Below are 11,940 nucleotides of genomic sequence, written 5' to 3'. Positions count from 1 at the left end.
TCATGTTAACTGTAAACTCATTTCGATTTATGAGTTTACTAATCGAATTTACTTTTTTTATATTTTTAATTTACAAAATCGTATCAACTTACTTTTAAACCCGTGCTAAATTTTTAGATTTAGTTATGTTTAGAACTTTATATATTCCGTAGAATTTTCTTTGTTGGACATAATAAATTGTTAATGTTGATAGATTTAATTTCAATTATTTTAATTTAAAATATATTTAAATAAAATTGTTGTCATTTTTTATATTTTGATTATTTAATTATATATTTTTAATACTAATTTATTAATAAAGATAAACTCTTATGAGTTTTTTATGATATGAGTTTACATTTCTATTATAAGTTTACTTAAACTCACAGGTTTGACATCGTTATCTATACAATTACAAAAGAAGTAAAAAAATTTTTTTTTTATAGATTTTCAGTTTTTTTAAAAAAATCCCAAAAAAAATTATAATTATATTTTAAAATTTTAAATTAATATTGGTTACTGTACTTTTAAAAAAATGACTGCAGTCAAAAAATAAATAACAATATATTTTTAAAATAATTTTTTTAAAAAATTGTAAAATTTAACTGTTATTTTTTTTTTAGATTTTTTTTTTCCGGGCAGTCACATTTTCCCCCCTCTTTATTTCCTCTCACTGAATATTGATTTCTTGCTTTCGAGTGCAGGATTCCGGACGACTAAGCAGTAAGCACTGTTCCAAATTCCAATCCAAATTGAAATCTGAGAGGTAATCTACACAACGATGCTTCCTTCTATTCTCTGATATTTCTTTGTTGGAAATCTTCGAAAGCCCTCGTGATCTGGTTTTGAATTTTTGTGATTGTTGTTCAAGTTGTGGTGCCCTTAAGATTTTGCGATTGAAATGGAGTTCATAAAGGGCATTGCAATCCAATTTTTGACTACTTGGAAGCAAGTTTGCTGCTTTGGATTGTTGGCAAGTTTCTTCTTCCCCTTGTTTTGTGGTGTTTATTTTTCCTTTCATCAAAAATATCAAATTTCACTAAAATTTCTGGTGAATATATTTCGTTATTGTTCTATAAAACTGGTTAAACCCTTGATTCTTATATTATCTTCCAACACTCTGTCATCGAGCTATATTTGCTTTCGTTTTCCGCTTTACTTTCCTAGTCAAGGAGCAAAACCTTTTGCTCTCGTATTGTTGCAATTGTGCTGGTGTTTTATTTTTTTTTTTCTTTAAACAATTTTATTTCTATTTCTTAATCATGCTTTCTTGAACAAGTTTTAATATCCTTGTTAGAAGTGATCAAGTTATTACAATGATAATTGAATATTTTATTTTACATTAAAACAGTTCAAATAGTTGCTATCTGGGTAATAGGATTAGGAATGCCCCTGGCAGATGCAAAGAGGATGAGAGAAAGAAAGTTCTTTGAGTTTGGTACTGCTTTCTCCTCAACAATTTGGCAAAGCAGAACCATGAAACCGAGTCATTTCGTATGTTGTATTCTTATATTTGTTTATGACAACAATATCTTCGCTCTTTACTTTTGTTAGATAACTTTCTCGATTTTGTTCATTGCAGCAGCCCTCCTGAGTGCATATTCATGATGATATTGTTATGAGTGGGAACTTCTATAAATTTCTTACTGCGCCAACAACCTTTTGAAAATTTGAACATGCTGTATCTTTTATTAATAATAAAGTCTTGTGTAATCTTCACGAAAATATTATTTCAAATTTTAATGTTCCAGGTCTGAGTTGAACCGTGTCTGTTCATATTAAGAACTGTGACAATGGTATTGATAAGCGGCAATAACAAAAGGTAAGCTTCAAAATCCCCTAGTACCTATGCATTCTTTAAATATTTGTAGTTTTATTTATATCAGGAATGTGTTCATTAACCAACTCTTAATGGGTTGTATTAATCTCCTTTTCTTGTGTCTGATTTTCCTCACTCTGTTTTCTTCTTAAATCTGGCGTTTCTCTGTTATAAGAGGATTTATGTGATCTTCGTATTCTGTTTTTCCATTTTGATCGTAATAATGTCTTTTCTTATTCCAACCGATAGGAAAAGGACTGTTTCCTCTATGGGAGTTGTATATTGTTTGTAATGTCTTTTATTAAATCAATTGTCACATGTCTCTTGAAAGTCCCAGAAAGCATAGGAAATAATATAAGATGACGTTAAAAAAAAATACCAAATATGCATTAGAAGTTACCTGGAAATTTAGCCATCTGGCATTAATACATCAGAACTTAACAGTAAACGTCCTTCGGTGGAAGGGTGGACCGTTTGCAGCCACAAAAATAGCTTCATTGGTGTCTTTAGAGCGAGGTGGAGGAAGAAAAGATGATGGCTGCAAGGAAGGGAAATGGTACCTATGTGTAGTCACATTGTCGGTGCATGTATGGGTGCGTGCATGTGTCTCAATACATAATTGTATGACTCTAGAGGATTTGATTTAGAGAACTTCATTAGCGGACGTCATTTTACAATTACATATGAGCTCTGTACATACCATGCCTTTCTCTTTCCAAATTTGAAATTTCCTTTGAAAATGAGGGGGAACCAAATCTCAATGGAACATCCATACTAATCAAACTTTTAATGGTGGCTGTTCTTCAATTGCAGTATTTTACAACACCCAAATGATGCGAGGTCAAAGGCATCGGGTGTAACGGTGTTTCACAATCCCCATCATCAACAAGGAAGCAAGAACATTGAAACCAGGCCATCCCACAACGTGGTCAGCTCAAACTTGACCAAAGGAATGACAGCATTAGATGAATTCAAGTATGGTTTTCCGTCGGAAGGCCTTTCGACTACTTCAAACAAATGGTGGGGAAGCAGTGGTCCTGATGATTCTGTTGGCAAGAAGGCAGATGGACCTGATGTCGGCAAGCACGGGAAGGATCGAATCGAGGGGACGGAAAAGGAAGAAGCCGATACAGAGATGTCTGAAGCGGGAAAAGAAACCATGAAAACTCCTGAAGGAGCTGCTTTATTGGCAGACATAAGGAAAAGAGCTGTGCAAGAAGGCCGAGAAACACTTAAACTAGGTGTTTTTCGAGGCTGTGGTGTGAAAAAGATTGGGAAAAGAGAGAAAATTATGCTTCTCCAAATATTCAGTTCTTCATTGCCAAGTTCATGGATACATGATTCATCATAAGTTAGGGTGAGTCTGCAACTGTAAAAACTCAACTTGGAATCATTCCAATCCAAATCTGAGAGTTCCTCCTTGCTTCTGCCTTCTAAATGCCATAACCATCCTAATTCGACTTTGTTACGGTTAAAATCAATGGGTAAGTCGGATTACTATATCCACGTAATGTGAGTGAAGGGTTTATTGTAATGCTACTTAGATGTTTGCTTTATTATAAGTAATACTAGTTTTGTCCTAGTTATAAGACCTTATTTGTAGTTTACAAACAAAGTCTTATAATTAGGGCTGGAAGTAATAATATTTAATTATTTATAACAGTTGTGTGGGCACACCCGAGAGATGGGAGTTTTTTTTTTGGTCAAAATATCTTTCAATACGAGATAATTCTATTTGAGATACTATTGAATACTAAATGTAGATTTTTTTTAAAGCAGAATTCAAATTTTGGTTTAATATGTTGTAGGGGGTTAGTTGTTTTCGTTAAATCCAACTCCTGTTGGTGGAGACAGGAGAATTGAATCTGACTGGACTGGCATTAATGTTTTTTTTTTTTTTGGTATGCACCAGGGTATCCATCAGAGCGAGCCCAATGACTAATCCTTCGAGTACTGTCAGGCCCATGATGGGGGTGACCCTCCCAGGCACACTTGCTCCATTCCCATCCCTCCAGGAATCGAACCCCAGAGATGATGGTTAAGGGAACACGACTCCCTTACCAGTCGTGACTGGCATTAAATGTTACTCCGCCAAGATGCCAATATACGAGTTGGCCCATTTACAAAATGAGTGGGGTTGGGTTAAGCTTTGGTGTTCTATTTGGGCCAACGCACCAACACACATTTTGTTTTTCTGAAAAAAATTCAAATCTTAAATATGATTCATAGGCTGTATGATCTAGTTTAAGCCCATATATTACACGATCCAATGATTTAATCTAAATTTTCTTCTCAAACATTTGATGCTTTCGAAAGCTAGAATTTTAATACTCCTTTGGTATAAAATAGAGAAAGGTTTTTCTTGATTGTAATTATAAGTCATATTATTAAATTTTTAATATGAATTTATTATTTTGTTGCTTATTTACTCTCTCCTGTTCTAATTATAAGATCTCGTTTGTAGAACGAGATCTTATAATTAGAACCGGAAGTAATATTATAATGTATACAGTTATTTTTTTAAAATACGTATATTAAATAAAAACAAAATTAATATATTATAATGTTTTAAGACCGAGGTAGTACAATTTGAGAACAGTGTGAAAATGTGTAACAACTAGAAGCGGATGCTTTTGAAACGAAAGGGTGAGTGCGTATAGTGGTGACGTGGCGAAGGGGTCATTTTCCAAGGGAGAGGCGGGAGGTGGGGTACGTGTTGATATTTGGGACCAACCGGGGTTTTGTTTGGTATTGAAAAGCTGAGGCAATAACCGTGGCACTAACTCCGCAACCCTACCCTTTTTCTCTCCCTCTCTCATCATGCCCCACACGGACCCCCACAAACAAACAAACATAACTCATTATTAATTAACATATTGATATGGTCCTTGGTCTATGATATATAAACTTGGTTAACTTTTTTTAAGCATAAAAAAAAAAATTTAGTCATTAATTTTGTCCTAGAATGATAAAAATTTTACATTTTATCCTTAAAAATGACAAAATTACCTTTAATACTACCTCCAGTCCTAATTATAAGAACCAGTTGACTAATTTGAAAAAAATTAAGGAAAGAAGTTAAGTTAGTTATTTGTAATAAATAAGTGTTGTCTTTTCTAAAATATCCTTACTAATCAAGTATATTGGCTAAAATTATAATTATTAGAAGGACTATCTTGAAAAAAATTGAGTACATATGAGAGACAAAATGAATTGGGGTCTTATATTTAGGACTAAATAAAAATCAAACGGGATCTTATATTAAGAACCAGAGGTAGTATCATGTTTTTATTATTGCTCATCTCTTTCTTCTATCTCTTATATTAATACGAGCAAAAATTTAAAAAAAAAAAATCACATTGATCATCCTGACAACTTCTTATATTTTGAACTATAATTTTTTTCTAACCAACACATTATGAACTAAAGGGAGCAGGTTCTAGCATTCTAGTATTATTTATCATGTGCATTTAATATTCTTATTTTATTTATAATATATACAACATTCTAATTTTTTTTTTTTTGTACATCCAGTACTTTGAATATTAACATATTAAATGTAACTAAAAATATAATATCAAAATAATAAATAAATCAAGAAAATAATATCAGAATACTAAATGTGAATAATCACTTGGTGTTAATTACGTCTCTGCTTTTTGTACATACAATACAGCCTATCACCTCTTATCAAATGAATGGTCTGGTAAAACATTGAGAGCGCGGGCGAGGTGGCGGTTCGCTGCTGGATGTCGTGAGAAGTCTACAGAAGCTTATCATTTGGAGTAAAATCAGCCACATCATCCTCATATTCGCCGGTCCTATTAGGCGTGCTCTGGCACGTGCCTTACGGCGGTCAAATGACGGTGCCCCTCTTCCCCCGACATCTTTCTCACTTTTCTTTCTCACCTCCCTCCTTTTCCCCTTTTCAATTCCCTCTTTCTTCATTTTCCAAAAATTTTATTATTCATTCTTCAACGGCCGGTCTCTATGTCTCTGCGTGCACGACTCCTCTACAATATACTACTCTGGTCCTTGATAGTTTGGTACAGAGCATTGAAAATAAGGGATTGGGATTGAAATCGCAATTGAGAAAATTCAATAAAATAGTTTTAATATGAGTAATTACTTGTTATATAGGATTAGACAAATCTATAGATGTGAGATTGGAGAATATTACTTTTTCTCATGGTATTTTCTAATTCTATATACATGGGTTTGATTAATCTCTTACAACAAAGAATTTCTTATGATATACTCTTTTAATAGATTTTCTTAATTCCAGTTTCAATCCCTACTCCTAATTTTCAATACTTTCTACCAAACATAACCTAAGATGTTGTCTGACTTTTATTTTAATCCTAATTATAAGACCACAATTCACTGTCTTTCATATTTATATTTTTTTCCAAGATAGTCCCTCTAATAATGATAGTTCTAGCTAATAAACTTGATTAGTAAAGATATTTTAGGGAAGATAACACATATTTATTATAAATAATTAACTTAATTTATTTTCTTAATCTCTTCAAATTAATCAACTAGCTCTTATAATTAAGATCAGAGATAATATGTGTGTGTGTGTAAAACATCATCCCAAGATGCTACATGTTGCGTAAATAAAAGTAGGTTAAGATTTGTCTAATACCCTAATATCATCCCAATATATCAAAACAAACTAATTAATGGGTGCACAAAACCTTAAAACAAGCACATTTTTTAACTACGCAATTTAATTTGTTGTAAAGTATATTTACAGTCATATTTTATTTTGTTATTGAATGGTTATATAAGTGTCTTTTTTTTTAAAGTATATTTGTCACATTTTGATTAACAAATTTTCCAATAAAATAAAAAATTATATACAAGGCTTTGTATGTATGCAGAAATTTTTATTTAATTTGATTGAAATATAAATACTATATCCTTAGATTTTTATATATAACATAATACAATTTTTATTTTTCTCAGAATATCCTTCATAAAAATATGTAAAAGTGGTCATTATAATATTTATTTACTAATTAATTAAAAAATATCTCAATATAAATTAAAATTAATCTAGGGTAGTGAAATCGAGGAATATAATATATATATATATATATATTAGAAATATATAATATACATCCATAAATATAACTGACTTTATTTTAAAATTACAAATGATGCGTAGTACAATGATTTCGTAATACTTATTTGTGTCTATGTTATTTTAGAACATGCATTGGTTTCCAATGGTCTTGTGACTTAGTAGTATGAAAAAAAAATTTGTGAGTAAGAAATTATGTATGGATTGGATCATATTTGTAATTTCAAGATACTTTTCTTCCATTAAATATAAGAATACATATTGTTTATAAATTTGAAAAATATTATGCATTTTAAGTTTAATGTAATAAAAAGACCTAATAATTTTATCAACCAAAATAAAGTAGAACCACTTCCTAGGTCAAAAATATCAAAAATAATTGTAAAATATCTGCGGCAGCCGTAATTGGTCAATAATGGATCTGGCCATTTTGAGCCTCACATTCACTTGTCATAAAAGTTATTAATTCATAAGATTCTTCAATTATTAGGGAAAAAGATTTGTTAGAAAATTACAGTTACAGAAAAATTATTCATAATGCCAAAAATAAACTTATTTAATTAATCTGCAGGTTCATCATTGTCATTTTAAAGTTGGACATAAATTATTTTCCCTAATTTTACACTTGCTGGTTAACATAAATATTTCATTATATTATGCCGAACCAATTGAATATTTAATATAAAAATAATCATATGCAGTACAGTTAAAACTATATGAAGAGAAACCTAAAAAATTAATAAATAATATTCAATATTTACTAATTTTTCTGAGATTATTAAAATATAAAGCAAAATTAGAAAAACAGCTGAATCTGAATACATGACCTGCCTTCCATATACAATGGGCCCAATGCTTTGTCATGTATCATAATTAATATCTTAATACAAATTGTGTTTGTGTACCTAAGGCTATATTTATTTTTAATTTTTCGTACAAATTGATACTAAGAAATATATATTTTTAATGCTTTGAAAAAACTTCCAGCCGATTGAAGGCGCCTTTATTGAAATTCAAAAATATTTTTAACCAATTTTATGACAGCTCAATCTACAAAGTAATAATAAACAAACATGCAAATATTTAACGAATATTCTTTTTTTTTCATAGAACAAATATTCAAATGTTAATTATCTGCACCAGTTTAAAATTTTTTATGAAATTTACAGTGACATGTAACTAGTAAAAGGACATACTCCTTCATATCCTACATGAAATATTGAAAAAAAAATTACATTATTTTTTTTTTGTGTCAATGTTTTCAAAACGATCATTTGAAATTGAAATTTAAGATTAAAATAAGGAACAAAAAATAATTTACCGTAGATGTTATTTCCCTTGACATCTTTGATTAGACGTCGCTATCGATATCGGCTAAATATGCAATTAGTCTTCCAACCAATTGACAAATAATTCTTTAACCAATGGCGTGACAAATACAAAATCAACTAAATCACGCTTCAAGCTAAGCAGAAACACCACAAAATATTCCATTTCTTTCCCTTTTAAAATATGAGTAGTAATTAAACAACAGGTAGAAATACACTTTTCTCCTTTAACTTCGTTCAAATTTCATTCCGGTCCCTTAATTTTGCAGAGAGTATTTTTTTCCGTCTCATAATTAACCAAAAAAAAAATATTGATACTGAGATTTTAAATATTACTACATTCTGCCTTAATATAAATCTCATTTGAATTTTATTTTATTATTAAATATAAAACTCCGATTTTCTTTATTTCTGATATTTATCTATTTCTTACCAAGACAGTCATTGTAATAAAAATTAGTTTGGGCCAATACACTTAATTAACAGGCATATTTTAGAAAAGATAGCACTTATTTATTACAAATAACTAATTTAAATAATTTTGTTAATTCACTTAAATTAGTCAACTAGTTTTTATATTAAGGACCGGAAGTAGTAATAAAATATTCTCAAAATTGTTGGTTGATTAACTTTTAACTTGTTAGAATTAAATGAATTAAAAGATATTTTATAAAATTAAGGGATGAAATTAAAACTTTTGTATTTATTTAACAAAAAGTTCAAATCATATATATACATGTATAAAAGGCGCTGTTCATTTACCTCCCCAAACTCAAGAGTGTGAAAGTAGAAAGAAAAAGCCAACGAAGTTGTATGCACCAAAAGCCTCCTTTCCCATAACAATCAAACAAAGTCTTGCCTGAAATTTCTCTCAAAACTCTCCATATCTTTCTGCTCCTTCTTCTTCTTCCTCCCTCCTCCTCCTCCTCCTCTTCTCCTTCTTCTTCCATGGCGAATGAGAAGGATCATTATTACGATCAGTATGATCTTAACAATTTCTATTACAACCACCACCAGAACCTTGTTCAAGGGTTTGATCATCCTTCCTCACACGGTAGTACGAGCTTCACAGATTGCTTGAATGGTGGATTCATGGACTATAATACTCTCTCAAGAGCCTTTGACTTGTCTTGCTCATCAGCATCTGAAGTGATCTCGCCCTCCATTAACGATGAGCTCAATCCAAAGAAGCCAGCTGTAGTCACTAGTCCGACGACCACTGTAGGAGATTCTCAAGTGGGGCTCAATTCCTCTGTGTCCAATTCGTCTTCTAATAATGAAGCAGAAGAAGCTGTGGTAACAGAAGAAGACTCAGCCACCAAAAGCGTCAAGAAAGAGAAGGACCAAGATGCAGAAGAAATGTCTAAGAAAGAGTAAGTTCCTTTGCTTCTTCTTCTTCCTCCTCCTCTTCTTTTCCTTCCATTTGCTGAGATGTTTTCGCCTGATCCATCTTCGATATTTGATGAGTAGGATCTGATTTGTTCAATGTATATACCTTCCATATCAGTTCTCTGTGGGAATTGTACTTCTGATTTTTCTTTGAATAGTTAAGTTTTCGGATAAAGTATATGCCAATCAACTCAAACCTATATCAGTATTAGCCTTTTCATCCACAGATTTATGATTTTCAGTGCCTCAGTGAAATGGGTTTTTTTTTTTTTTTTTTTTCCAGTTTTTGCATATCTTAGTACTTGCATATGTGAATGCTATAAGCATCTATACTGATTTAAAACTATGCAACCAAATTAAAGTGTTGTAACATGGAAATAATGGCACTGAACCCTAATAACTTCTCTATCTCAGTATTAATTTGTGTTGTTGAAGTGATTTGTGTGAAACTGTGTAGATTCTTGTTATGAAATTGGTGTGAAATTGTCAGGAACAAGCCAAAAGGAGGGAATAAGAAAGAGAAAAAGCCAAGAGAGCCGCGTTTTGCGTTCTTGACTAAAAGTGAGGTCGATCACTTAGAAGATGGATACAGGTGGAGGAAATATGGGCAGAAAGCCGTCAAGAACAGTCCTTACCCAAGGTTAAATATTTATTCATTAATACTCACAAATTATTATTATTATTATTATTATTATTATTTTCCCCATATTATTTATATCCTCTTGCTAATTTTAAAACCAAAATGATTAATTAAACTGTGCAATATATATGGGGTTCCAAATTTGATGCAATAATTCAGTCCTAGCTAGTATAAGCAGGCAACACTTTAATTATTTCCAAATACTTGGTGTGAAAACTGTTTTGCTTATGATCATATCAAAATAGTTTCATACAGATTCCTCTCAACCGTTTCATATCATTATATTCATTGCACCTGATTATATATATCATCATATATAGTTTTTCTTTCAAAAGATTCTTGGATTTTCATATTGCTTGAGAACTACTAAATTCCTTTTTTATGTTATCAAAAGTATACTCTTGTGCATCATTCAGAAGTTTACTTTCAAAGAAATCAAATCCGTGTAATTAGAAAGTGATTGGTACTTTTCACTTCATAACATATGATGAATACCATATTGCAGGAGTTATTACAGATGCACAAGTCAAAAGTGCAATGTGAAGAAGAGGGTGGAGAGGTCATTCCAGGATCCATCAATTGTGGTCACAACATATGAAGGACAGCACAACCACCATTGTCCGGCAACACTTCGCGGCAGCGCCAACGCTGCCATGATGTTATCATCGGCGGCGGCAGCACCGCCATCCCTTTTTGGTTCTTCACAGCTGGGAAGAACAGCCATGTTTCCCCAGGAACTTCTTTCTCAGTTTCTTCCAAGTTACCAGGGCGATGATCATCATCATCCTCATCACCACCAAAACCATCCCATGTTCCACCAAAACCCTAATAATAATACTCATCTTCACCAGCAGCAAGTCCCTCACGACCATGGCTTGTTGCACGACCTGTTACCTCCTTCTTCTTCATCCTTCCCTGGTAGACAACCATGAATATATATATATTTAGATATATCCATGGAAGAAAACCCTATTACTATATCTTGTACTGATCAACTGTCGCTGTACTGATGCGAAAGATGAACTAAGCGGATCGATCATGACTAGATGTAGACCGCCTTAGCATAATGAAGGTACCTGAAACCATTATTGACTCTCTCTCTCTCTCTATGAAGAGTTCTATATGCTTCTCATCAGGACACTGATTTCACTATTAAACGCATTGTGAAATTCTGAGATCAGTTCTGGGTTCTGATTTTCCTACGATGGATGAAAATTGAACCCCTGAGAAGTAAGAGATCTAGTTTACCGCTGAAGAAAATGTTTATTTGAAATACACATGTATTACATTATTACATGTACGTCCCTATATATCCACTGACTGGATCTATATATTTCTTTATTTTCCGTAGTCTGCCTGATTAGAACATCTCATTCCTTTTGCATTATCCATTTACATACACAGTATTGCGTCTTGCACTGTATATATATATACACAGTTTTTATCAATTGCGATTACTTATTAGGTTCAGAACAAATCGAATTTAATTTTCTTCTTTTTAAGGACTGCGCATATATATGTGTGTGTGTGTGTGTAGAAAATACTATATATAGTACGTACTCTCTTTTTCCTACGAAATACACACCAATACATAATTACCAACGGCCATGACTCTAAACTCTCAATTTCAGAGCCATGTGTACTTGGACTTCGACTATACAATTGAAAGAAGTTGGTGCTCACTAATAATAACAAC

General features: G+C 31.8%; 2 protein-coding genes across 8 annotated transcripts; both read left to right on the top strand.

Moving 5' to 3' along the window:
* The first annotated feature begins 668 nt into the window (after nt 1–668).
* Nucleotides 669–3,338, top strand: LOC114711720 (uncharacterized). Of its 7 annotated transcripts, none has more exons than XM_028896152.1 (4): nt 682–745; nt 851–952; nt 1,731–1,801; nt 2,612–3,338. In XM_028896152.1, the coding sequence occupies exons 3-4, from the start codon at nt 1,773–1,775 to the stop codon at nt 3,147–3,149; spliced, it is 567 nt and encodes a 188-aa protein (XP_028751985.1). In that variant the 5' UTR covers nt 682–745; nt 851–952; nt 1,731–1,772; the 3' UTR covers nt 3,150–3,338. The 7 variants fall into 7 exon arrangements, with proteins under 7 accessions (XP_028751984.1, XP_028751985.1, XP_028751986.1 ...); XM_028896153.1 differs by lacking the exon at nt 851–952 and adding an exon at nt 1,331–1,417 and having other exon boundaries at nt 686–745; XM_028896148.1 differs by lacking the exon at nt 851–952 and adding an exon at nt 1,331–1,473 and having other exon boundaries at nt 686–745.
* Nucleotides 3,339–9,109: 5,771 nt separating this feature from the next.
* On the top strand, nt 9,110–11,615 carry LOC114711719 (WRKY transcription factor 71-like). Its single transcript, XM_028896145.1, has 3 exons — nt 9,110–9,588; nt 10,095–10,244; nt 10,750–11,615. Exons 1-3 carry the CDS (start codon nt 9,164–9,166, stop codon nt 11,174–11,176), a joined length of 1,002 nt encoding a protein of 333 aa, XP_028751978.1. The 5' UTR covers nt 9,110–9,163; the 3' UTR covers nt 11,177–11,615.
* The last annotated feature ends 325 nt before the right edge of the window (nt 11,616–11,940 follow it).

This window comes from Neltuma alba, unplaced genomic scaffold (assembly GCF_004799145.2).
Source record: "Neltuma alba isolate B1F8T4 unplaced genomic scaffold, ASM479914v2 tig00011304_pilon, whole genome shotgun sequence".
NCBI lineage: Eukaryota > Viridiplantae > Streptophyta > Magnoliopsida > Fabales > Fabaceae > Neltuma > Neltuma alba.
Note: the sequence above shows the minus strand (reverse complement) of the source record. Positions and strands in the feature narration are given on the sequence as shown.

Bases quoted from the DNA above. Each gene is read 5' to 3' on its own strand.
- LOC114711719 (XM_028896145.1), top strand. From the start codon at position 9,164: ATGGCGAATGAGAAGGATCATTATTACGATCAGTATGATCTTAACAAT. The intron at 9,589-10,094 runs GTAAGTTCCTTT...TGAAATTGTCAG, and splicing joins GAAGAAATGTCTAAGAAAGA to GAACAAGCCAAAAGGAGGGA. The intron at 10,245-10,749 runs GTTAAATATTTA...ACCATATTGCAG, and splicing joins AAGAACAGTCCTTACCCAAG to GAGTTATTACAGATGCACAA.
- LOC114711720 (XM_028896151.1), top strand. From the start codon at position 1,773: ATGGTATTGATAAGCGGCAATAACAAAAG. The intron at 1,802-2,611 runs GTAAGCTTCAAA...CTTCAATTGCAG, and splicing joins ATAAGCGGCAATAACAAAAG to TATTTTACAACACCCAAATG.